Genomic DNA, 23,555 nt, shown 5'->3' on the forward strand with positions numbered 1-23,555 from the left:
TGGAGATGGATCAGAGACCGTGGGCAACACAGGACATAAATATAAAACATCAATTACCTCTCCCTTCTTCCTTCTGATCCACTTCAGCTTCCTGGTTCCATTTGCCTTTTTGCCTTGTGTGCCTCCAACTTCCCCTGGCTCCAAACTCCAAACTTCAAACCCCTCCCTCACTCACTTGGCTCTATCTACTCCTCATACTTCTCCCCTCTTTGGTCCATCTATCACCTACCACCTGTTGCCTCGTCCCACCCTCTCTCCTCTTTATAATAGCTGTCTTCCCTCTCCATTCTAGTCCTGATGCAGGGTTTCAACTCAGAATATCCAAAATTCCTCTCCCTCCACAGATGCTGCTCCACCTGCTGATTTTCTCCTGCTGTTTGTGTTTTTTCTCTCCAGCTTCCAGCATCTACAGTCTTAGAACGTATCTCTCAAATTGCAAAAATGTAACAGCAGTCAGAATTAAAATGAGAAATTTGGTAATCATCTTCAAAGTATTCAAAACTGATATTTTCTTCTTCAACTTCTAAATGCATCATAGGATTATACAGCATAGAAACAGGCCCTTTGTGCTTGGAAGTCTTATCCACTTTCACCTCATACTTAACATTACAAAGTGCATATCTTACGGCTTTGTCCTTCCAGTACAGATTTCCATTCAGTGGAAATAAAACATCTATTTGGATAGTCATTTGTTTTTCTGAGTTTAAAAAATGGCATTCCTGTTCATGCTTAAAATTAATTATAGAAATTTTCAATGTTAGTGAAATGAAATATCATAGTTTGCACTTCCATATAAAGAGGGGATCACAGCTAATTGTTGACTAACCGTGTGTTGATGCTTAACCAGGGTTTGAAGCCCTCCCAAAATGGACAGCGTTTATAGGTTCTGACTGATTCAAAGTCTTCCCCACAGACAGTCACAAAACAAAGAACCATGGACCCCATTCAAAGAAAAAACATCAACCCCCCACCACCCTTCCTCCCCCCACCTGCCAGAAAACAAATTGTGCAAACAGCAACAAGAAGATGAGCAAAAACACAGAATATAAAACACAAAACTAAAAGGCATATTTCAGTACAGCTAAGTGAGCATTATCTGCAGACAGCCTCCATTCAAAAATCACCCAAAAAAAAGAAGTGACCAGAAACTAAAACACATCATAAATGTGGATTAGAGTCCACAATCCACAAACCGCGCTGATTAAACTTTGCTCTGGCTCCAGGGAGAGATAGAGAGAGAGGATCACTCAACACAACGACCGTCTTTCAGGAGTAGCAAACAAGAGGGGGAGAGAGAGACCATCACACACAAACTCTGGCAGCAGCGAGCAAGAGGCTGGTAGATGGCGCTGAACACTTGCTCACCCTCTGCACCCACCTTGATGACGTCAGTCTTCCTTGGCACTTTAATTAGTAAGATCGGCATTGAATCAGCATTGAATCCAAGGATGTTATTCAGCTATACAGGATGGAAGCAGGCCTCTTGACCCAGTACATTTTTGCTAACCTATACAAATCCCATTTCTTTTGCTCTCACATCGCCATCAACTTATCTCCCCTATTTCTCCTGCTTGCCAGCTACACCAGGGACAACTTATAGTGATCTACTACCTACCAACCAGAATGTGGTTGGTACGATGGAGGAACTTGGAGCAACAGAGGAGAATCCATGCAGTCACAGTGAGGTCACCCTGCCTCCATATGGACAGCACCCAAGATCAGGATCGAACCCCACTTTCTGGAGCCACCAGCTGCCAGCAAAGCCCTTTGCAACAACGTGCTGACCTACTATGGAACTGTGCATCCCTTTGTGTATTTTGCTGAGCTGAGGGACTGCACATGCTTTGTGTCTCAGCTTTATAGTAACGTCGTGGATACACCTAGGAGAAGTCAATATATTTCAAGGATACAGACCATTTTAGAAAAGCTTAAGAGAGTTTTTCCTTATTTAACATTGTACCTGTGCTTTTAATTAAATAAAAACAGTTTAATGTGTTTTAAGTAATGATTTACTCTTGTCTTCAATTTGATTAGTTATCTAAGTTTTATTTTTCAACTGTTTCCAAATACCTCTGAGCATCAGTGACATTTGGAAACAGTGAAAAGACGTTTGAGAGCATGAGCTGTTAAGTGGACATCAAGGGGAGGCTTCACGTTTTGCTGACCAGGGCTTCACTGCACAGCGTGTCAATGAAGCCTCAGGGTCACTGCGAGCATCATGACTGCACGAGGTTAGTTTAGCCGCAGGGTCATTGCAAGTTCAAGCAGGGGAGGCAGGTAGGAACTAATGCAATTCAACCCACTATTTCAAGTTTACTTATGAACTCTGCTAAATGCATTACTGTTACTAATACTAAACCCTATTGCACATCTTTGCACCAATGAAGGTTCAAGGAATGGGAGAAAATGCTAATTTCTCCTATTATTTTGTAGCTTAACAAGTGATAGGCGAGCCACCTGTGTTTGCTGATTTCCCACCATTAAAAATGTTATGTTTTGTTGTCTGGTCCCCAGTTTAATGTTGAATCGGGAGGTTTATCACCTGGATGAGGCTAGTCAGGTTCATTTATTACCAAGTGACCACAGTGCTTGCTCTCTGGGGGTATAGACATCCAGGTGTAGATTAGTCATAGCCTATATGGGCTGCGGCACATCAATTAATTCTAGATTAGTGCTGAGTAATCACTTAAGAAATCAGAAGCTTGGTGTGTTCTCCCAAATCAGTTCTAACTTGTGGATTACTTTCATGCAGATCATGAGTTGTGCCTTACGCGGATCCCATAAGGAAACTAACATTTAAGGACAAAGCATGCATGAACAGAGCACAAAGCAAATACGTCCTCAGTTAATTATTTTGAGGCTGCACAATGAATATGGAAGCTGCGAAGCAACTTGATGCATTCAGTGACATACAGATCCAGAAGCTATTTTAGATCAGGTGGTATATGCTATAGCTATAGCTAGAAAAATTAAATGCTGCCCGAGGGCCCTAAGAGGGAGAAATGGGTAGAACGTATATTTAGGAGGCAGAGTAAGAGACAGACACCATCAACAATGACCCAAACTGATTATTGGTTGAGAAGAGAAATTATCTGATTGTGGATTAGTTTCTTCAAGTATTTTCTCTCGGAAAACAGAAAATTAGTGTCCACCATGTGAACCACAACACTATACTTCAGGAATTCTCTTGAGTACCAGTTTCAGTTGTGGAACAATTAGGAATCAGATGGAGAGATACAGTAGGTCTCGCTGTGACCAAGTCTTGCTGCAGAATACAGTGCAGCGGTAATGATGGCAAGGTGAAGGGTGTCATGAGTATGCAAACTAACTTTTCAAGTGTTTTGTGAGGTTTTAGTATAATGGCATATGTACCAATAAACAACATTACTTGAGCTAAGGAGGAAGTCTTACAAGTTTGGGAAAACTACTGCAAATTAATACCACCCAGTTTAATCTTTGGGCCAAACAGGCCTCAATCTCATTGTGCAAACTCAAGATTGGCTTTGCTATTGTTGTCAGCAACAACTAACTGTGAATGGCAAGAGACAGGGAAGTTAGAACTGGAATATTGAGCTCTTTCAGAGTTTAGGGCCTCAGTGTAGGCACTCCAAGACTGGAGTGCAGTGACGAGGAGAGTTTGGTTTGAATTTGGTATTGTGTTCCACATAGACATGGTGGGCAAGGGCCTGCACCTGTGGTTTACTGTTCTGTGTTCTATGAATAGGAAAGTTGTCTCTTCAGCATATCTGCACATCTAAGACAGGATGCTTCCCTTCTTTGCAGAAAACCTTGTAAGCACTAATTCTGCACACTATTGCTTTCATGGCCTCAGTTGATCTGCCTGTATGGGATCTCACTTCCTGTCAACTTATTTCCAACTTTAGATCTTTAGGTATCTTCTGTCTGCAAGAAGTGCAGTAGCTTGCTCCAAAGCTAAACTCAGATCACCCTGAAGACACGGGGGGCTGTAGATGCTGGAATGTGGGGTAACAAAAAACCTGCTGGAAGTACTCTGTGGTCAAGCAGCAGCTGTGGGAGGAAAGGAATCATAGACGTTTTGGTTTGGAAGCCTGAACCAGGACTCACACAGTCCTGATGCAGGGTTCAACCCAAAATGTCAGCAGTTCCTTTCCTCCCACAAATGCTGCTTGACCTACAGAATTCCTCCAGCAGATTGTTTGTCACTTAAACAACCTTACTATATATTTGTAGGTTGAGAGCCAGACAAAGAGAGAAAGTGATTTTAAAGTTCAATGTAACTTCATTATCAAATTATGTATATATTGCCTTGAGATTCATTTCTTTCAGGCAATTAGAGGAAAGAAGAAATGCAATAGCATTTTATGAAAAACTATACATAAACAAAATCTAACTAACAAGCAATGTGCAAAAGAAGGCAAGCTGTAAAAATCAAAATAATGCTGAGAGCAAGGGATGTCAAGAGTCCTTGAAAGTGAATCTGTAGGTTGTTGAATTAGTTCAGAGTCGTGGTAACACTGGTTATCCATGCCCATTCAGGAGCCTGTTGGTTGTAGGGTGATAACTCTTCCTGAACCTAGTAGTGTTGAATATCGGCTTCTGCACCTCCTGCCCAATGGTATTTGCAAAAAGAGGGTGTGGCCTGCATAGTGAGAAGCTTTAATTCCATACCAGGCTGTGATGCAACCAGTCAGGATACTCTCCACTGTGCAGCTATAGAATTTTGTCAAAAGCTTTTGGTGACATGCCAAATCTATGCAAATTCTAAGAAGTAAGGGTGCTGGGTGCCTTCTTTGGATGGCGTGCATTTGTTGGTCCCAGGAGAGATCCACTGATAGGTTGATGTTAAGGAATATAAAGCCACCGAGGCTCTCCACCTCCAGTCTCCTCATGAAGACTGGCTGGTGGACTCTGGCTCCTTTCTCCTACAGTCTATAGTCATCTCTTTGGTTTTGCTGAGGTTGAGTGCAAGGTTGTTGTGTCACCACTCACCCAGATTTTCCGTCTCCTTTCGATATACTGATTTTTTGCAACCTTTGATTTGTCTGACAACAGTGGTGTCATCAGGAAAGTTAAGCACTGCATTGGAACTGTATGTAGCCATACAATCATCAGATTAGATTAGATTAGATTCAACTTTTTTGTCATTGTGCCAAGTACAGATACAAAGCTAATGAAATGCAATTAGCATTTGACCAGAAATGCAAAGAATAGTGTTATTTACAAAATAACTGCGAATAAAAAGTAAGTATTACAGCACACAAATATAAAAGTACTGAGAGTACAGTATGGGTGCAATACTGCTTAGCACTGTGATGTGAGGTTCAGCAGGGTCACAGCCTCAGGGAAGAAGCTCTTCCTGTGCCTTCTGGTGTGGGAGCGGAGGCTCCTGTAGCACCTACCGGATGGGAGGAGAGTAAAAAGTCCATGGTTAGGGTGAGATGCATCCCTGATAACGCTTTTCGCCCTGCCCAGGCAGCGTTTATGGTAGATGTTCTCAATGGTGGGCAATTGGGTAGCGATAATCCACTGGGAAGTTTTCACCACCGACTAGAGTGCTTTGCGGTCCAATACGGGACAATTGCCATACCACACTGAGATGCAGTTGGTGAGTATGCTCTCAATGGTACAGTGGTAAAAGTCCATCAGTATCCTGGGACAGAGGTGAGCTTTCCTGATGCTCCGCAGGAAATAAAGGCACTGTTGTGCCTTTTTGATCAGGATGGAGGAGTTCAGGGACCAGGTGAGATCCTCGGAAGTGTGGACACCAAGGAATTTGAAGCTTGATAGATAATCATAAGTATAAAGTGAGAATATCACAGCCCTGTGATTCACCTGTGCTGCCCCGATGCTGTTGGTGAGTGTGGAGGAGATGTTGTTGCCTCCCATACTAATTGGGGACTACCAGTGAGGAAATCGAGGATTGAGATGCACAGGGAGGTACTGAGGGCTAGGTCTTGGAGCCTAGTAATGAGTTTCAAGGGAACATCTAAAAGAAAATCAGTCTATTTATCTTCCCCAATACCTTGAGCCCCCCACAGTCACATTTTTTTGTTTATTTTCCCCCAAACCATTTCATGAGTAGTCTGCAGCTGTTATATTCAAGTTTGTATAGAAAATATGGCTCATTGTGAGTAGTTTATTATTCTAGCAATCACACCCAGTGAACCCACAGTTAGATAGGAACATTTGGGTTAAGGATGCAGTAAGATGCTGGTTAAAAATACAAGAAGTTTAAATGAAAATATAAACATGACTAGTATAGTGACAATAGGTGGAGGATTGGGACTGTAGAGTACAACTATATCATGATCAGAGCAATAGCGCTCTGAGTAACTTCTGAAATACCTCTGACGTTTAAATTTTCAACAAATACAAAACCTTATTAACACCAATGCCACTGATGATGAATTGAACTTGGTAGAGTTAATTGTTCTAGGTATGGTGTATATTAATTTCCTGCAGAGTAACACAGTAATATTTGTTAGGTAGGAAGATAATGATATCGCCAATGACACTTATTACCTTCTGCAGGGATTTACAGATGGAGACTTGTCAAAAATTCAATACGGTGGAGCCAATGTGTCTGGATTTCAAATTGTTGATTATGATGATCCAGTTGTAATGAAGTTCATGCAGCGATGGTTAGCCTTGGATGAGAAGGAGTATCCAGGAGGGAAAACAAGCAAAATTAAGGTAGGTTTACCATCTTTGCCATTTTTAAAGAACAAATTTACAAAAACATGACCACCAAAATACTATATGGTTACAGTGGTGAAAGACTGAGTGTGTGAAGCTTACATTATAATGACAGTATTAACATTGGAGAACAAACAATGTGTCTTCCACCAGCATCAATAACATTGAATTATCAGGTCATCATTATGAAAGTTTGTTCTATGCGAATTGGCTAAAGTTTCCTGTTTTACACCATGAATACATTCCAAAAGTATTGAATTGTCTTGGGGACATCTTGGGATTGTGAAAAGATATACAAAATTGATTTCATTTTATCTGAACAGCAGAAGTGAGTGAGCACCCAGGTAATGTTCTGTTTAAAATTCAAAGTTATTGAATCATAGGGATTTAGCATGGAAAGAGGCCCTTTGGCTTAGCAAGAATGGACAGATCATCAGACACCCATTTACACGAATCCTACATTAATACCATTGTTACTTTCCCCATAGTTTACCAACCTCTCTTAGATTTTGCCCCTCACTTGTTCTCAGGGTTGAAAGGCAGGGACAATTTACAGTGACTGACTAATCTGCCATTCATATGTTTTGGAATGTAGCAAGAAACTGGAAGAAGCCCAGAACTCTACAACCAGAACCTGCAAACTCTATACAGACAGCACAAAAGGTCTACTAGTTGTGCTACCTTTGGAGTAAATGCAGCTGAAATCTAATTTCTGGGTTAAGGTATCGATTCAGATAGGGATAGAAAGCAGCTATCACACAGATAATGACCGAATGACTCATTACAACAGCCACACATCTGCACAACACAACCCAAAAATCTATTTGATTTCTGTTCCTTTAAAATTAAACTAGGAGCTGCTGTTTGCAAAGTTTCATAACCATTTCAACAACTGAACATAAATTTTGAAAAAGAATCTCAGAGAATGTGTATTCTCTTTATAATGTAACTCATGAAGTTCTGGAAACATACTGCTGAGCCTGTGCTAGGGACTGTTATATTCCATATAGTGTTTAATTGGCAGGTTGGTCTACTATCGTCACATATACCGAGATAGACTGAAAAACTTTGTTTTGCATTTAGTCAATACAGAACATTTCAACAGTAATATAAGGGAAGAACAACAAAAGAATGCAGAGTAGAGTGTGCCAATACACAGAGAAGTGCAGACAGACGATACAGTGCAAGGCCATGATGAAGTATACTGAGAGGTCTAATCATATATCCATTCAATTGTCTTATAACAGCGAGATAAAAGCTGTTCTTCTGTTTGGTAATACATGCTTTCAAGCTTTTGTATCTTCTGTTCAAAGGGAGGGGTAGACGAGCAAATGTCCAGGGTGGGAGCAATGCCATGTGTGTTTATCGCCAGGCTTCAGCATTTCACCCTTCCTTTAGCTAGAACACATCTATAATAGGAGAGAATGGGATTTTTATTTTTATTAGTGGCAAATAGCTGGTTTATAAAACATCCCTTAAAGAGTAGCAGGATACTTAGGAAAGCTGTATAAGAATTATTAATTTAATCATTTGTCTTTTCAGTTATTAAGGTCTTTGTTTCACTGCACTGATGAAAAATTAAGGGGATCATATGGCTTTTGAAAATGTAGCACATCCTTTTATCAATGGTGGGTGAATTCATTCGCATGTAATATGTGAATGATCAGGTAAGTGATGGCTTGGTATCAACGGGAATGGGAAATTTCTTCGAAGTATGTATAAAGCTGGTAATTAGTGCAGATTTATACACTGGCATGCAAAAGTTTGGGCACCCCTGGTCAAAATTTCTGTTACTGTGAATAGCTAAGCGAGTAAAAGATGAACTGATTCCCAAAAAGGCATAAAGTTAGAGATGACACATTTCTTTAATATTTTAAGCAAGAAAACTTTTTTATTTCCATCTTTTAAAGTTTTGAAATAACAAAAAAGGAGAAGGACTCGAAGTAAAGGTTTGGGCACCCTTCATGGCAGTACTTAGTAACATCCCCTTTGGCAAGTATCACAGCTTGTAAACGCTTTTTGAGCATACCTTTACTTATTGTGGCCAAAAGGTTCTATTCAAAAGGTTCAAAGGAACATCTAAACAAGCCTGATACATTTTGAAAACAAGTCCTGTGGACTGATTAAGTTAAAATAGAATTTTTGGAGAAAAGGGGGTGCAGAATTTCATGAAAATAACCCCTCTCCAACTGTTAAGCATGGGGGTGGATCAATCATGCTTTGGGCTTGTGTTGCAGCCAGTGGCACGGGGAACATCTTACTGGTAGAGTGAAGAATGAATTCAATTAAATACCAGCAAATTCTGGAAGCAAACATCACACCGTCTGTAAAAAAGCCAAACACGAAAAGCGGATGGCCTCTACAATAGGATAATGATCCTAAACACACCTCAAAATCCATAATGGTCTACCTCAAGAGATGCAAGCTGAAGGTTTTGCCATGGCCCTCACAGCCCCCTGACCTAAGCATCATTGAGAATCTGTGGATAGGCCTCAAACGAGCAGTGCATGCAAGACGGCTCAAGAATCTCACGGAACTAGAAGCCTTTTGCAAGGAAGAATGGGCAAAAATCCCCCAAACAAGACTTGAAGGTCTCTTAGCTGTCTACAGAGAGCGTTTACAAGCTGTGATACTTGCTAAAAGGGGTGTTACCAAGTACTGCCATGCAGGGTGCCCAAACTTTTGCTTTGGGCCCTTTTCCCTTTTTGTTATTTTGAAACTGTAAAAGATGGAAATAAAAAAGATTTCTTGCTTAAAAATATTAAAGAAATGTGTCATCTTTATCTTTATGCCTTTTGGAAATCAGTTCATCTTTTACTCACTTAGCTATTCACAATAACAGAAATTTTGACCGGGGTGCCCATATGTTTGCATTCCACTGTAGTTAACACAATCTGATGTACAAAATTAAATTGATGTACAAAATTCACATCTGTTCTCTTCACTGAAACCAAATTTCAGAACAGAATGCAAATTGTACCTATTAGGATATTGCACATTTAGTGCAAGCTATCAAAGACAAACTTTTGCTCTGTCAAATTTATGATAGTTACAACTTTTTTTTGCCATTTTGCTAATGAATTACTGAAAATTAAAGGCCAATAATTGCAAATCAAATTCCAGAAATACCAATAAAAAAGATACATTTCATGTATTTTATTAGCAAATAACAATGGTAATTTAAACCACAGTAAAACAAAACAGAAATATCCTCATTTGCACCTTCAATTTAGTAGCAGATAATAATTTGATTCTGTCTCATGGAAGAATGTTTAATAATTATAATGCTTCTGGCATTCTCTTTTAACCATTCAAAATGAGTGGTTGACATTTCTCCAAAAAGAAAGGTGTAGGTGACAATGCAGGAAAACAAGCCCGATTAGGCGTTTGAGAATGGTTGTAGGCATGTCTGATCTCAACAACTATTCTACTTTTGACTTTTTGATCTATTAAAGTCAAGCAGCACCAGGTCATGTGTTAGTGCCTCCAGAGGATCAGCGGGAAGGTAGTGTCAGGGATAAGCAGCACCGGGTCATGTGTTAGTGCCTCCAGAGGATCAGCGGGAAGGTAGTGTCAGGGATAAGCAGCACCGGGTCATGTGTTAGTGCCTCCAGAGGATCAGCGGGAAGGTAGTGTCAGGGATTAGCAGCACCGGGTCATGTGTTAGTGCCTCCAGAGGATCAGCGGGAAGGTAGTGTCAGGGATAAGCAGCACCGGGTCATGTGTTAGTGCCTCCAGAGGATCAGCGGGAAGGTAGTGTCAGGGATTAGCAGCACCGGGTCATGTGTTAGTGCCTCCAGAGGATCAGCGGGAAGGTAGTGTCAGGGATAAGCAGCACCGGGTCATGTGTTAGTGCCTCCAGAGGATCAGCGGGAAGGTAGTGTCAGGGATAAGCAGCACCGGGTCATGTGTTAGTGCCTCCAGAGGATCAGCGGGAAGGTAGTGTCAGGGATAAGCAGCACCGGGTCATGTGTTAGTGCCTCCAGAGGATCAGCGGGAAGGTAGTGTCAGGGATAAGCAGCACCGGGTCATGTGTTAGTGCCTCCAGAGGATCAGCGGGAAGGTAGTGTCAGGGATAAGCAGCACCGGGTCATGTGTTAGTGCCTCCAGAGGATCAGCGGGAAGGTAGTGTCAGGGATAAGCAGCACCGGGTCATGTGTTAGTGCCTCCAGAGGATCAGCGGGAAGGTAGTGTCAGGGATAAGCAGCACCGGGTCATGTGTTAGTGCCTCCAGAGGATCAGCGGGAAGGTAGTGTCAGGGATAAGCAGCACCGGGTCATGTGTTAGTGCCTCCAGAGGATCAGCGGGAAGGTAGTGTCAGGGATAAGCAGCACCGGGTCATGTGTTAGTGCCTCCAGAGGATCAGCGGGAAGGTAGTGTCAGGGATAAGCAGCACCGGGTCATGTGTTAGTGCCTCCAGAGGATCAGCGGGAAGGTAGTGTCAGGGATAAGCAGCATCGGGTCATGTGTTAGTGCCTCCAGAGGATCAGCGGGAAGGTAGTGTCAGGGATAAGCAGCACCGGGTCATGTGTTAGTGCCTCCAGAGGATCAGCGGGAAGGTAGTGTCAGGGATAAGCAGCACCGGGTCATGTGTTAGTGCCTCCAGAGGATCAGCGGGAAGGTAGTGTCAGGGATAAGCAGCACCGGGTCATGTGTTAGTGCCTCCAGAGGATCAGCGGGAAGGTAGTGTCAGGGATAAGCAGCACCGGGTCATGTGTTAGTGCCTCCAGAGGATCAGCGGGAAGGTAGTGTCAGGGATAAGCAGCACCGGGTCATGTGTTAGTGCCTCCAGAGGATCAGCGGGAAGGTAGTGTCAGGGATAAGCAGCACCGGGTCATGTGTTAGTGCCTCCAGAGGATCAGCGGGAAGGTAGTGTCAGGGATAAGCAGCACCGGGTCATGTGTTAGTGCCTCCAGAGGATCAGCGGGAAGGTAGTGTCAGGGATAAGCAGCACCGGGTCATGTGTTAGTGCCTCCAGAGGATCAGCGGGAAGGTAGTGTCAGGGATAAGCAGCACCGGGTCATGTGTTAGTGCCTCCAGAGGATCAGCGGGAAGGTAGTGTCAGGGATACTGCTTCTTGGGATGTTCATGTGGAGCTCAAGTGGTGCTCTTCAGTTTCTTCTGTCTCACAAACATATTTTTATCATCTTCATCCAACCCTGACACGTGATCGTTGGAAGTTGGAAGTCATCATCGTTGCTTTTCTAATTTAAATTGAAGATTCTTCCTCGATGTAGAAGAAAACATCAATAAAATTCCCAGCTTCTTACATTTCTCAGCTACTTACAGCATCCCCCGTCCCACCCACCCGCCTTTCCCCTCACCTGGTCTCACCCGTCAACTGCCAACTTGTACCTCTCCCCATCCCCTCACCTGTGACTTCTGTCCCCTGACGAGGGATCTCAGCCCGAAACATCATTTATTTCTGTCCATAGGTGCTGCTTGACTTTCTGAGTTCCTCTAGCATTTTGTGTATGTAGCTCAAGACTTCTAGCATCTGCAGGATATTGTATCTTGTTTCCAAAATACTTCTTTGTAGTGAGCTAACTGGTGGTAATGATAGTGTATTGGTTGCTTCTTATCTCTGTTGTGACCCTGCATTGATCATACTTCCACAGATGTGACTTTGTGAATTCTTCACCAGAGGATTTTAGTAATTCATCCACGCTATTATGATCTGCTTCAGCAAACCCAACCTTAATTATCAATTCGACAACGCCAGTCTTGTAAACCCACAAAATACACTCTAGCCATAATCTCCTCTATGTGCCATCCATTGGTGCATGAGTTTGGCTTTCTTGATCTTGTACCTCTCATATAATGCACTATGGGTGGAGATTTACATTCTTAATTATAACAAAATAAAGTTTCATCAATTGTGTATATAATCTATCAAGGGAGATAAAGACATTTTTTTTCAATTATGTGGTTGTAAACTGAAGAATACCTGTACAGACTTAGACTCCTTCAAAGAGCTTTTATTTCTTTGTAATGAAGCAGAGTTATTGTTTGTGACTGTAACACAGTGTGCATTTTGAAAAATCAATTAATGTATAAGTTAAAGAACAATAATTTGTTCATATTGATGTTGTGTCTGGAATTTCATTAGATTAGCCAACCACTTTGTGAGTCAAGTTACTGACAGTATCAATCCTACTGTATAATGAAGTTTATCTAGTCAATCTTTTTACAAATACTCTAATCAGGTGCATTATCTGTGGATGACCAGAGTCAACAATTCCCTGTACAGTATATCTTTTACGAGCCTGCATTATTTTGTGTGTGTGATGAATGCTTACAATTCTCCCGGTTGTAATATCAGCTCTAAACTTGCTCTCATTTTTGCGGTCCAAAGTTATGTAATATTATGGAATGTTAAAGGCGCAATGTGCTCCTTGTAAAATTGATAAACATTTAAAGGTCAAATGACAGATTGTTAAGAACTGTAGCTAAATGAAACAATATAAAAATGGTTTGCACTGTGAGTTGGGAGGCAAATGCAGAAAAGGTTCCAGGATATATAGACAGGTTAAGTGAGTGGGAAAGGATGTGACAGGTAGTGTTCAATATGGATAAGAGTGTGGTTACACACTTCTGTAGAAAAAATAGAAAAGCAAGTTTGATGGTAAGAGTTGGTGCTTGTGCCAGAAGGATCAAGGTGTCCTTATAATTAAATCATTGTCCTTGCAGACAAATCACTCACTGGAAGTTAAAATATTTGAACAGCAAGTAATTTGGAAGACAAATTCTATGCTGTCCTTCATTGCAAGATTTGAGTCCCAAGAAGTATTCAGAGTCCCAGTGAGACGGCTCCACCTGTCAAGGAAGGATACAATTTCAACCGAGGGAAGGTTCACGAGATTTATTCCTATCGTACAGAGAATTGTTCTAAGAGGAAAGGTTAAGGACACTGACCAAAACTCTCCTGATCTTAGAAGAGTAAGAAGGGATCCCACCAAAATAAACAAGATTTTATGGGACTTGACAGTGAGTGTGCAGGGATAACAGTTCCCCTAGTTAGTTAGGAGTGGCTAGAATCAGAAGTTGTCTCAAGATAAGGGATCTATTGTTCAGGACTGAGGAGAGAAGAAATCCCTTCACCTAGACAGTGAGGAGTCTTTGGAATTCTCCAGACAACGGAGCATGGATACTTCATTGCAGGAAGTACTCAAGACAGACATATGTAAAGTTTTAGACATGAACGGAATTAAGGTAAATGATCATATCAGTATATCACAGCAGCAGGGCACTAATACTGTAAACGCAGAGGCTTAAAAAACTGATTGGCAAAAATGCTTCTGATCAAGAAATTACTATTTTGATCATACACCTGTCTTAGATATTGGGCAACAAAATGTGACAAGTACCATTTTAACATAACGATCTATACCAGGTAAAAAAAAAAAATCTTTTACAGAGAGAAATATATGGGAAATTATGCTGCACTTGTCCAGTCACAGTTTGTGGTTGTGACACAGAGTACATGTTTGGAATGCTTCCAGGAGAAATTCCATTGTTATTTTCCTCTTCAGTCAATTTGTTGGTCAGGAGAAGGAGCTGAAATGGATCCAGGTGACAGAGGTGAAGGGTCTTCTTCATATATTTCCACACAACACAGAAGGAGATTGTTTCAGCACATCAAATTTCTGCCAGTTCCTGGAATAATCCCATTCTCCTGTACCCCATTCTTCCAAAATTCCCTTCAGTTCCACTCATATTAACCAATTAACTCAAACATCATTGAGATATTGGAGAAACCAGAGAACCCAAGAAAACACACACAATCATGGTGTACAAACAAAGTCAGGATTGAACCCAGTTTATTGTAGCAGTAAGGCAGCAACCCCACTTGCTGCACCACTGAATCACCAATGGGGACATACTACCCCATTGTTTACAGGTACTCCTAAGGGCTCTGTGCCATGGGCTTGCACACAAGCAGGAAGATTCTAAATCTGGAAATTACTGGGTTATCTATATATAGTGATAATGAAACAGAAGAAGTGAACATACATTCTCGCATTTGACAGTCAACTTTTAGGGCTATAATTTCAAAATCAAATTTTGCTTATATAATGCAGTGATGAGGAGGAATTTGAAAGTCATCCATCGTTGAAATTTCCTACTCTAGAGAGCTACAGAGGCTGAGACTGAAAGTATTGAGTGTGGGATTCTGCTTTGGATTTTCAGGGTATCAATCCTTCAAGACTTTAAAGGCAGAACAAGGAAGTGGAATTGAAGCCAAAATCTAATCTTATAGAATAGAGGAACAGGCTTGACAGTCTAAGGGACCAGTTCTCAGCCTTATTCCTCATATTCTTATATTCCACATTTTGTTCTGCCTTAGGGAGCCAGTTTGTCCTATTTTCCATTTTCCTCCATAGCATTTCACTGTAACCTGGACACAAAGTAACCCCTCACCCCTTTCTCTACATTCATCTCCAAGAATGTTGCTTTCTTCGTCTGTGGAAAGGAGCCACGCTTCCTTGTTTTCATTGTCCCTCCCAGTGTCTCGTTCTTCCAGCATCCAATACTTACAGTTTACCATTGAAAGGCTTGCAAGGATTGGCTCCATGATGTGATGTAGCACAGCACAATGTTGACAATGGGGCTACATTCAAACAAGGGGCTATTAATAAAATGTAAGCCAATGCCAATACATGTTAAATTATGAACTAGGACCTTGATATGGTGTGAATATATGCAGGGTAAACATGATGCTTTTCTGTTCGAAGGTTTGAGAATTGTTTGGTAACAGTCTTTACTTTTTTTAAGTAGCTGCAGTGATTGAGAGTAAATTTTGATTTTCTTATACATTAATCACATGTGACTCTTTTATTTATTGAGATACAGCACGGAATAGGTTCATCGGGCCTTTCAAACCATGCTGCCCAGCAATGCCCTGATTTAATACAAATTTAACCTCTGGACAGTTTATAATGACCAACATATACATTTTTGGACCGTGGGAGGAAACCAGAGCACCCGGAGGAAAGCCATGCAGTCAGTGGGAGAACGTAGGAACTCCTTACAGGCAGTGGCGGAAATTGAACCCATATTGCCCTATTGAGTGCATCCAAAATTTTCTGTTCTTAGTTAAGGAGTTCTTAATTTGTGATCCTAGTCTCATTAAAATTACTGTCTTAATACCATACTGGGGAGGAGGAGATGGCAGCGCGACACAACGCACGCGGCTGCTCCGAAATGATATCGTATTTGTGAAGCAGGTACTGTGCACAATCCTGATTTGATGGAGACAGACGTGAGAAGCACGGAGGAACATCTGGAAAAACTTCTGAAATGCCTGTTTCGCTGCCGTTGCTATTGTGCGATTGAGAATCTCCGGAGGGGAAGGCCCCAAATCCTCAGCTTTGCCTATTGCCTGTTGCCGGGGCTGGGGTCGAAGCGCTTGGCAGAGATGGTGCTCGGTGCTCGGTGTCGGAGGGCTGGCCGGGGGGCTCGAAGTTCTTGGACGGACTTAAGAGTTGGCTGTGGTCGGAAGCTTCCAGGGTGTTGCAGCGGCAAGTCTGCGGCGCTGGAGGTTCATGGCAGGAAGAGAGTTTCTCTTCCTTCTACCGTCTGCGTGAGATGATGGGACTTCCAAGAGGCTTTGAGACTTTTTTTTTACCGTGCCTATGGTCTGTTCTTTATCAAATTACAGTATTGCTTTGTACTGTTGTAACTATATGTTATAATTATGTGGTTTTTGTCAGTTTTTTTAGTCTTGGTTTGTGGAGGAACATTGTATCATTTCTTAATGCATGCATTACTAAATGACTATAAAAGAGGACTGCGTGTCCTCATAATCTAATCTAATACTGTAGAAATGGAACAGCTGTGGGACAAAAATGAAAGACAAATCATCACAAAGCTATGATCACAGTGAATGGCGGTGCTGGCTCGAAAGGCCGAATAGCCTACTCCTGCACCTATTGTCTATTGTCTAAATCTCCTTTCCGTTCCTTCTGCTTCTAAAAGGCAGCATGGTAGCATAGTGGTTAGCACACTTTACAGTAGAGGAAAACTGGGTTCAAAAGAAGAAACAGGAAGGAGATTTGACTTTCATTTTTGTCCCACAGCTTGTTCCATTTCTACAGTATGGTACTAAGACAGTAATTTTAATGAGACTAGGATCACAAATTAAGAACTCCTTAACTAAGAATATAAAATTTTGGATGCCCTCAATAGGTCAAGCAGCAGTTGTAAAAGAGAAACTAGCTTATTTTCTCTCTTTCTCAGTTGTAACAAAGGGACTTCAATCTGAACGATTAAGTCTGTAATGCCTGTCTTTGGTGTTAACTGAAATACTAAAGGATCTTCAACCATTTTGAAATGTGTCTGATGCCTGTGCAGGTTGGCCATGGGCTGTTCCATTGCTTGAGCTTGTACAGTGCAAAAGCCCACAGTTGCCTGTTTGTTTCTTGACCTGGAAATTCATCACCTTGTAAGGATGTAGGAATCAGGTTTGATATCATTGATCTCTGCCTTGAATTTTTTTCAATAGTGCAGCAGTATAGAGCAATACATAAAAACATTATAAATTACAATAAGAAATAGGTATTAAAAATAAATTAAATAAGTATTGCAAAAGAGGGGTGGTTTTCATGAGATGGGTCAATGTCCGTTCAGGAATCTGATTGCGGAGGGGAAAAAGCTGTTCCTAAAGTATTGAGTGTATGTATTCAGGCTCCTTGACCTCTTTTCTGATGATAGTAAGAGAGAATGTCCTCAGTGATGGGAGTTTTGAGTCATCATCCTTCGAAAATGTCCTTGATGCTGGGGAGGCTAGTGCCCATAATGGAACTGGATGGGTTTGCAACCCTCTGCAGCTTTTTACAGTCCTGGGTAGTAGCCCCTCCCCACCAGATCATGATGTAGCCTGTTAGAATGGTATATCTGTAAAAATTTGTTGGAGTCTTTGGTGACATACCAAATCTCCTCAAACTTCTAAAGAAATATAATCATTGACACGCCTTCTTTGTAATTGCATCAATAGGTTGGTCTGAGAATAGATCTTCAGAGATATTTACACCCAGGAACTTCCACTGCTGATCTCTCAATGAGGACTGGTGTCTGTTCCTTCAACTTTCCTTTACTGAAGTCCACAATCAGTTCCTTGGTCTTACTGATGTTCAGTATGAGGTGTTGTTGCAACACCACTCACATAGCCAATCTGTCTCACTACTGCACACATCCCCATCACCATCTGAGACTCTCCCAACAACACTGGCAAATTTACAGTATAGATGGTGTTTGAGCTGTGCCTAGAAACACAATTGTGGATGTAGAAAGATTTAACCATGCATCTTTGAGGTGCGGCCATGTTGACTGTCAGCGTGGAGGAGATGGTATTTCTGATCCGCACTGACTCTGGCCTCCCAATGAGTAAGTCAGGATCCAGTTGCAGAGGGAGGTACAGAGGCCCAGTTTTTGAACATTGTTGATTGGTACTGAGGTTGGTTAGTTCTGATAGTTTTAAAATTGAGCTGTAATCAATAAGCAGCAGCCTGATGTAGGTATTGTTGTTGTCCAGGTGGAGATTATAAAGATATTATCTTAGATTATGATTTATTTCTCAATTGTTTTGTGTACTAAACCACACTTAACACACAATTAACGTAACCAACCATTTAATTTATTCTAGTTATATTATTTGTTGGACATTGTGCAAAAAATGGCAGTCACAATTGCCAATGAGACAACAGTGTCAGTATTGCAGACGTCATTTCACAGTAAATCACACAGTCATTATGAAGACTGTATAATCACACGTGCTTCATTTCTTTGTTCATTCATTCCTTTTCAGTATACTTCTGCTCTGACCTATGACGCTGTTCAAGTGATGACTGAAGCATTTCGCTATCTACGCAAACAGAGAATTGACATCTCTAGGCGAGGTAGCACTGGCGATTGTCTTGCCAACCCTGCTGTTCCCTGGGGTCAGGGCATTGAAATAGAAAGGGCCTTAAAGCTGGTAGGTATTTCTTTGCTTATAAGCATTAAACATATTTATTAAAATATTAAAGGACAAATGTGTGATGAAGATGGAGCATTATCTTCAAGAACTTGTTAACGATTGCATTTTAATTAAAAAAACAAAGTACCAAACAGGAATTAGTTATTATTATTATTATTATTATTATTATTATTAGGTATTGCCAGCTACTATGAACTAATATACTGGACAACTATAGGAAACACTGTTATATAATATATTTCATTTCATTCTTGATATATTAACTATTGAGTAGGCCAGCTTTTATTGCTTCTCCCTATTTGTCCTTGAGAATGTGGTACTGAATTAGGACCTTGAATATGCGCAGTCCATGTGGTAAAAGTACTTTCACAATGCTATCATTTGCATACTTAATTTATGATAGATTGCACTTACTTACTGACTGAAAGTATTTAAAAAAGTGTTTGTGAAATGATGAAAGATTAATACTAACTGATTGCCAACGGATTGTGTATTGGCATTGGTGCCGGACTTTGAGGCAAATCGTCCCAGGTTCGAATCTGGCCAGTTCTTTGCACGCTTCCCATCCACACTGGGTTGAGCGTTGAGCTAGCAACCCGGCCTTGTTAAAAAAAAAAGACATATGCTAAAGAAACGGTATGGTTGCCCCAATATGCATCACAAGTCGTGGAGAGGTACAACAATAATGAAGAATTAAGTTATTCTAAGATGCCAATTCACTTGTTTAAAAAATGAAAGCTGGAAGCTTCAGAGAGGCTGCTGCAGAGATTTACCAGGATTCTGGTTTAAGGAGAAAGGCTGAGTGAGCTCGGGCTTTTCTCCTTAGAGCAAAGGAAGATGAGAGAGGCATATAAGATTATGAGAGAGTTGGCACCAGCAATTTTATCGTAGGACGGCAATGCCCAATACAGGAAGACATTTGATTAAGTTGAGTGAAGGATAGTTCAGGAGAGATGTCAAAGGTAGGTGTCTTATACAGAGAGTGGTGGATGACTGGAAGCCACTGCTGGGGATGGTGGTAGAGACTGATACAACAGGGACATTTAAAAGACTCAGGCACAGGGATGTAAGAAAGTTGTGGATTATGTAAGAGGGAAGGGTAAAATTGATTGTGGAGTAGGTTTATATTGGTCGGCACAACTTCATGGGCTGATGGGGACATTCTGTGCTCACTTTTCTATATTCTATGTTTTGTGAATTGAATTATCTGGATATGTTTGCTCCTTGCACAGCATAATCGTGAGTATAATAAATACCACTACTGCAGGCTTTGTGTTTATGACCACATCATTGCAAGGTTTCTGACAATCCAAACGTATAATGAATAGGTCAGTTTTCCATGCTGTGGTATATATAAAAGAAACTGTGGTCCAAAATTACTTGCTTGCAGACTACACAGCTTTTTCCTACAAAAAATATTTTTGTCTTTGACTGAGATATTCTTTATAACGTGCTTTAAGTAACTGAAAATAGACAAAGGGTCTGAATGCTGACTATTCTCATTATTTTAACACTAATATCCTAAAAGAAACCAATCTTCAAGAAAAAAATTGGGGAAGATCGGCAGAGATACTCAGCTTGGGAAATAGTCTCACTCTGTCTTGATAACTGAATCTTACAGAGTGCCATTTTAACAGTCCATTCAGTTGCTAAATTGTGATATGCACAGCTTATAAATGATACTTTAAAAAAGCTAAAAGGATATTCTTTTGTCACAATCATTTCTAAATGTAGGTTCGCATTGATGGTTTGACAGGAAATATCCAGTTTGATCAATTTGGAAGAAGAGTCAATTACACAGTAAATATAATGGAACTCAAAAATAGTGGCCCTCGGAAGGTACTAGATTAAGTCAATCTTTATGTCTTTATATTGCAATTTGTTTCATATTGATTTTTTGAATATCATTAAATTTAATATTTTTAACTTGTTTGCTCCTTGAAACTGATATGGATCATTGATACCAGGTTCTAGTTTGTTATGTATTTCAAGAGGTACGTACTTACTTGGTATGTAGTTTCTTGATGGGACTTTTGGCATCCTACCATTGGCAGATGTTATGAAGCATACTCTATTTATCTCCTTATGACATGGAACTGCTTAGTTTGTGTCACAGAGACGATGTTAGCCATGGTCAGCAGGTCTGTGGTACAAAAATGTACATATTTATGAATGGTGTTGAATGCTTCTAATAATCTTATTGTGAAACTGACAGATTGGATACTGGAATGAAGTGGACAAGATGGTTGTTACAGCAACAGATTTTCTTGCTGGGAATGAAACCGCAGGAATGGAGAATAAAACTGTTATAGTAACAAGTATTATGGTATGTTGTTGAGCACATTACCAAAGAATTACCCGTGGTAATTAAAAGATAAATCTTTGCATGCAGATGTCAGTGAAATTAGAATGTTTTAGCAATCTTAATAAATCTGTCTATTTACTTGGTAGTTTTGATAATTGGAAACAATTTGAAATTGCATTATTTGTCTCATTAGAAAAGGTTTTCTTTTTGACATGATTGTTTTAATCACAGCTTATGTCAAGCCTTTGAAATGTTGGAAATATTGTTTCCTCTCTAAGTGATGTCAATTTCTTTAGATTTTGGGGCTTACGAAACTTTTATGGAAGACTTCTCTTAAAAGAGAAACCCCAGGTGTTTATCAGCATCAGACTATTGCCATCTCAGATTCTGTTTCATATTTAGCCAATCATAATTTATGTTAACATACATTAAATTCTTCCAGTTTGCCAACAATAAGCTCATATTGTTGATGATACTTTTCTCATATAGGTCTTAATAAAAGGTACCTGATTTGAAATAACAACTAACATACTGATCACCAGCTTTGTGTCAAAAGCCACAGGGCAATCCTAGCATGGTCATTCAACTGCAAGGTTTTTAACCTGGATTGACCATCGAAATTCTTAAGTTCAAATCTCATCATAATGACTAGTAAAATTAATTCAATTAGCTACACCATTTAAGTTACAAAATTTCAATCACCATCACTGCAATTATATTGCTCCAACCAATCAGGAAATCACTACAATCCAGACCCAGAACAAGGCCGATCAATCTACTCATTTGTACCAATCTGCTTTTAATAAAGTAAACAGGATTCAGATTTTGTGCAGTTGCTTCCATTGAGGCCAACCTTGGAAATTCATGCTAATAGGCATCTTGCAGTTTGGTAAATTTGGGAGAGCGGTCCATGTACTAGTAAAGTAGCAGCCTCAAATGCTGAAGCTCTTTGGGTCACTTATTGATTGATATCCCAGAGTCTTCCATTGCACTCTGGAATCAGTCCTCTCCCACCAGAAGTGGCAACCTCTTAACATACACATTGGAAGAGCTGACCAACTGTGTCATCATTGACTCCAGGCTCCATAAAGGGTTGATAACATTAGAAACTTGCTTCTTATTATTACCAACCCTTTCCACTTGTATGACTCCATTTTGAACAATGTTTGCAAGTAGGACTGTGAGTAGAAAAATCAGGTCACACATTTGTGGTACTGTTCCATAACTGCTTACCAAGATGGCCTTGATCCGCAGTAGGTGATAGTTCGATAGTTCCATTTAATATCAAAAAATGTATATAATATGTGTCCTGAAATTCTTGTTCTTCGCAGACATCCACTGAAACAGTAGCGATTCCCAAAGAAAAAGTAACAGTTAGAACATTAGAACCCCAATGCCCCCCTATTTGCCCCTCCCACGCACAAAGAAACACAGAAACATAGAAAACCTACAGCACAATACAAGCCCTTCGGCCCACAAAGTTGTGCCAAACACTTCCCTACCTTAGAAATTACTAGGGTTACCCATAACCCTCTATTTTTCTAAGCTCCATGTACCTATCCAAAAGCCTCTTAAAAGACCCTATCGTATCCGCCTCCACCACTGTTGCTGGCAGCCCATTCCACACACTCACCAATCTCTGAGTAAAAAACTTACTCCTGACATCTCCTCTGTACCTACTCCCAAGCACCTTAAACCTGTGCTCTCTTGTGGCAGCCATTTCAGCCCTGGGAAAAAGCCTCTGACTATCCACATGATCAATGCCTCTCATCATCTTATACACCTCCAAGTAGCAGCAGAGCAATGACTCCCCCCCCCTCCCCCACCTCCACAAAACAACATCAGGTGTTCCACCCACCACGAGAGACCGTGATCTGCAGTACAACAAAAATTAATCGTTCACCCGACAATTCAATATGCCACATGCTGTTTCTCTCTCTGCCTAATAAAGGGAAGAAGAGGTACTTCCTTTCACAGCGAGAGGGGACACATAACAAAACAACTCACTGACTTACGGTGTTAAAGGTCTGTTGCGCCACTTTTTTTCCGAGTTCCTTGACTCGAGAATCGGCAACAATCTCTCACCCACCGTTGAGAGAGAGAGAAAGAAAGCACAACTTGTTGAGAACACAGCCTCTGACAGCCAATCCACTGTTCCCGATGTTCTGTTCTCTCCAGCGATGTTTCAGTCGGAGGCACTGGCTTAGAATCAGGCCATCCACAGGGCCGCAAAACCGTGGAGCCTTGAAGACGTGCTTGTCTTCTTGGCCTCATCCCTGGGGTAACAAAAAGGGGCTGGCCGTGATCCCTGGGAATGTGTCCCCGCACCGCAAAGAACCAAAGCCTGAGTGTAAATCCAGGTCAGGCTCTTCAACAGAATCCCATCCACCCTGAAAGGGGAAAGGAGAGACATAAAAGATAGAAATTAAGCTGTTTTCATAGATGAACATAACAGGGTCTCAATTTAGCGTCATTGTGACTCTGCATCCACCTATGTGAACTAGAATTTACTATTAAACTTACTTGACCTTCTCCTCACCAGTCTATCTGATGCAGATGTATCTGTCCATGTCAGTTTTGATAGGAGTGAGCATG

The 23,555-nt window shown here is 40.9% G+C and overlaps 1 protein-coding gene across 7 annotated transcripts in view; it reads left to right on the forward strand.

The window, feature by feature from the left end:
- gria2b (glutamate receptor, ionotropic, AMPA 2b) overlaps positions 1 to 23,555 on the forward strand; it is a 142,032-nt gene that overhangs the window by 82,432 nt on the left and 36,045 nt on the right. For all 7 annotated transcript variants that reach the window (XM_063046396.1, XM_063046397.1, XM_063046399.1 and 4 more), the window contains 4 exons: positions 6,514 to 6,675; positions 18,485 to 18,652; positions 20,390 to 20,494; positions 20,871 to 20,981. In XM_063046396.1, the coding sequence (XP_062902466.1) occupies positions 6,514 to 6,675; positions 18,485 to 18,652; positions 20,390 to 20,494; positions 20,871 to 20,981 (546 nt within the window). The remainder of the gene's footprint in view (positions 1 to 6,513; positions 6,676 to 18,484; positions 18,653 to 20,389; positions 20,495 to 20,870; positions 20,982 to 23,555) is intronic.

The sequence above is a fragment of the Mobula hypostoma genome, chromosome 4 (assembly GCF_963921235.1).
Source record: "Mobula hypostoma chromosome 4, sMobHyp1.1, whole genome shotgun sequence".
Taxonomy (NCBI): domain Eukaryota; kingdom Metazoa; phylum Chordata; class Chondrichthyes; order Myliobatiformes; family Myliobatidae; genus Mobula; species Mobula hypostoma.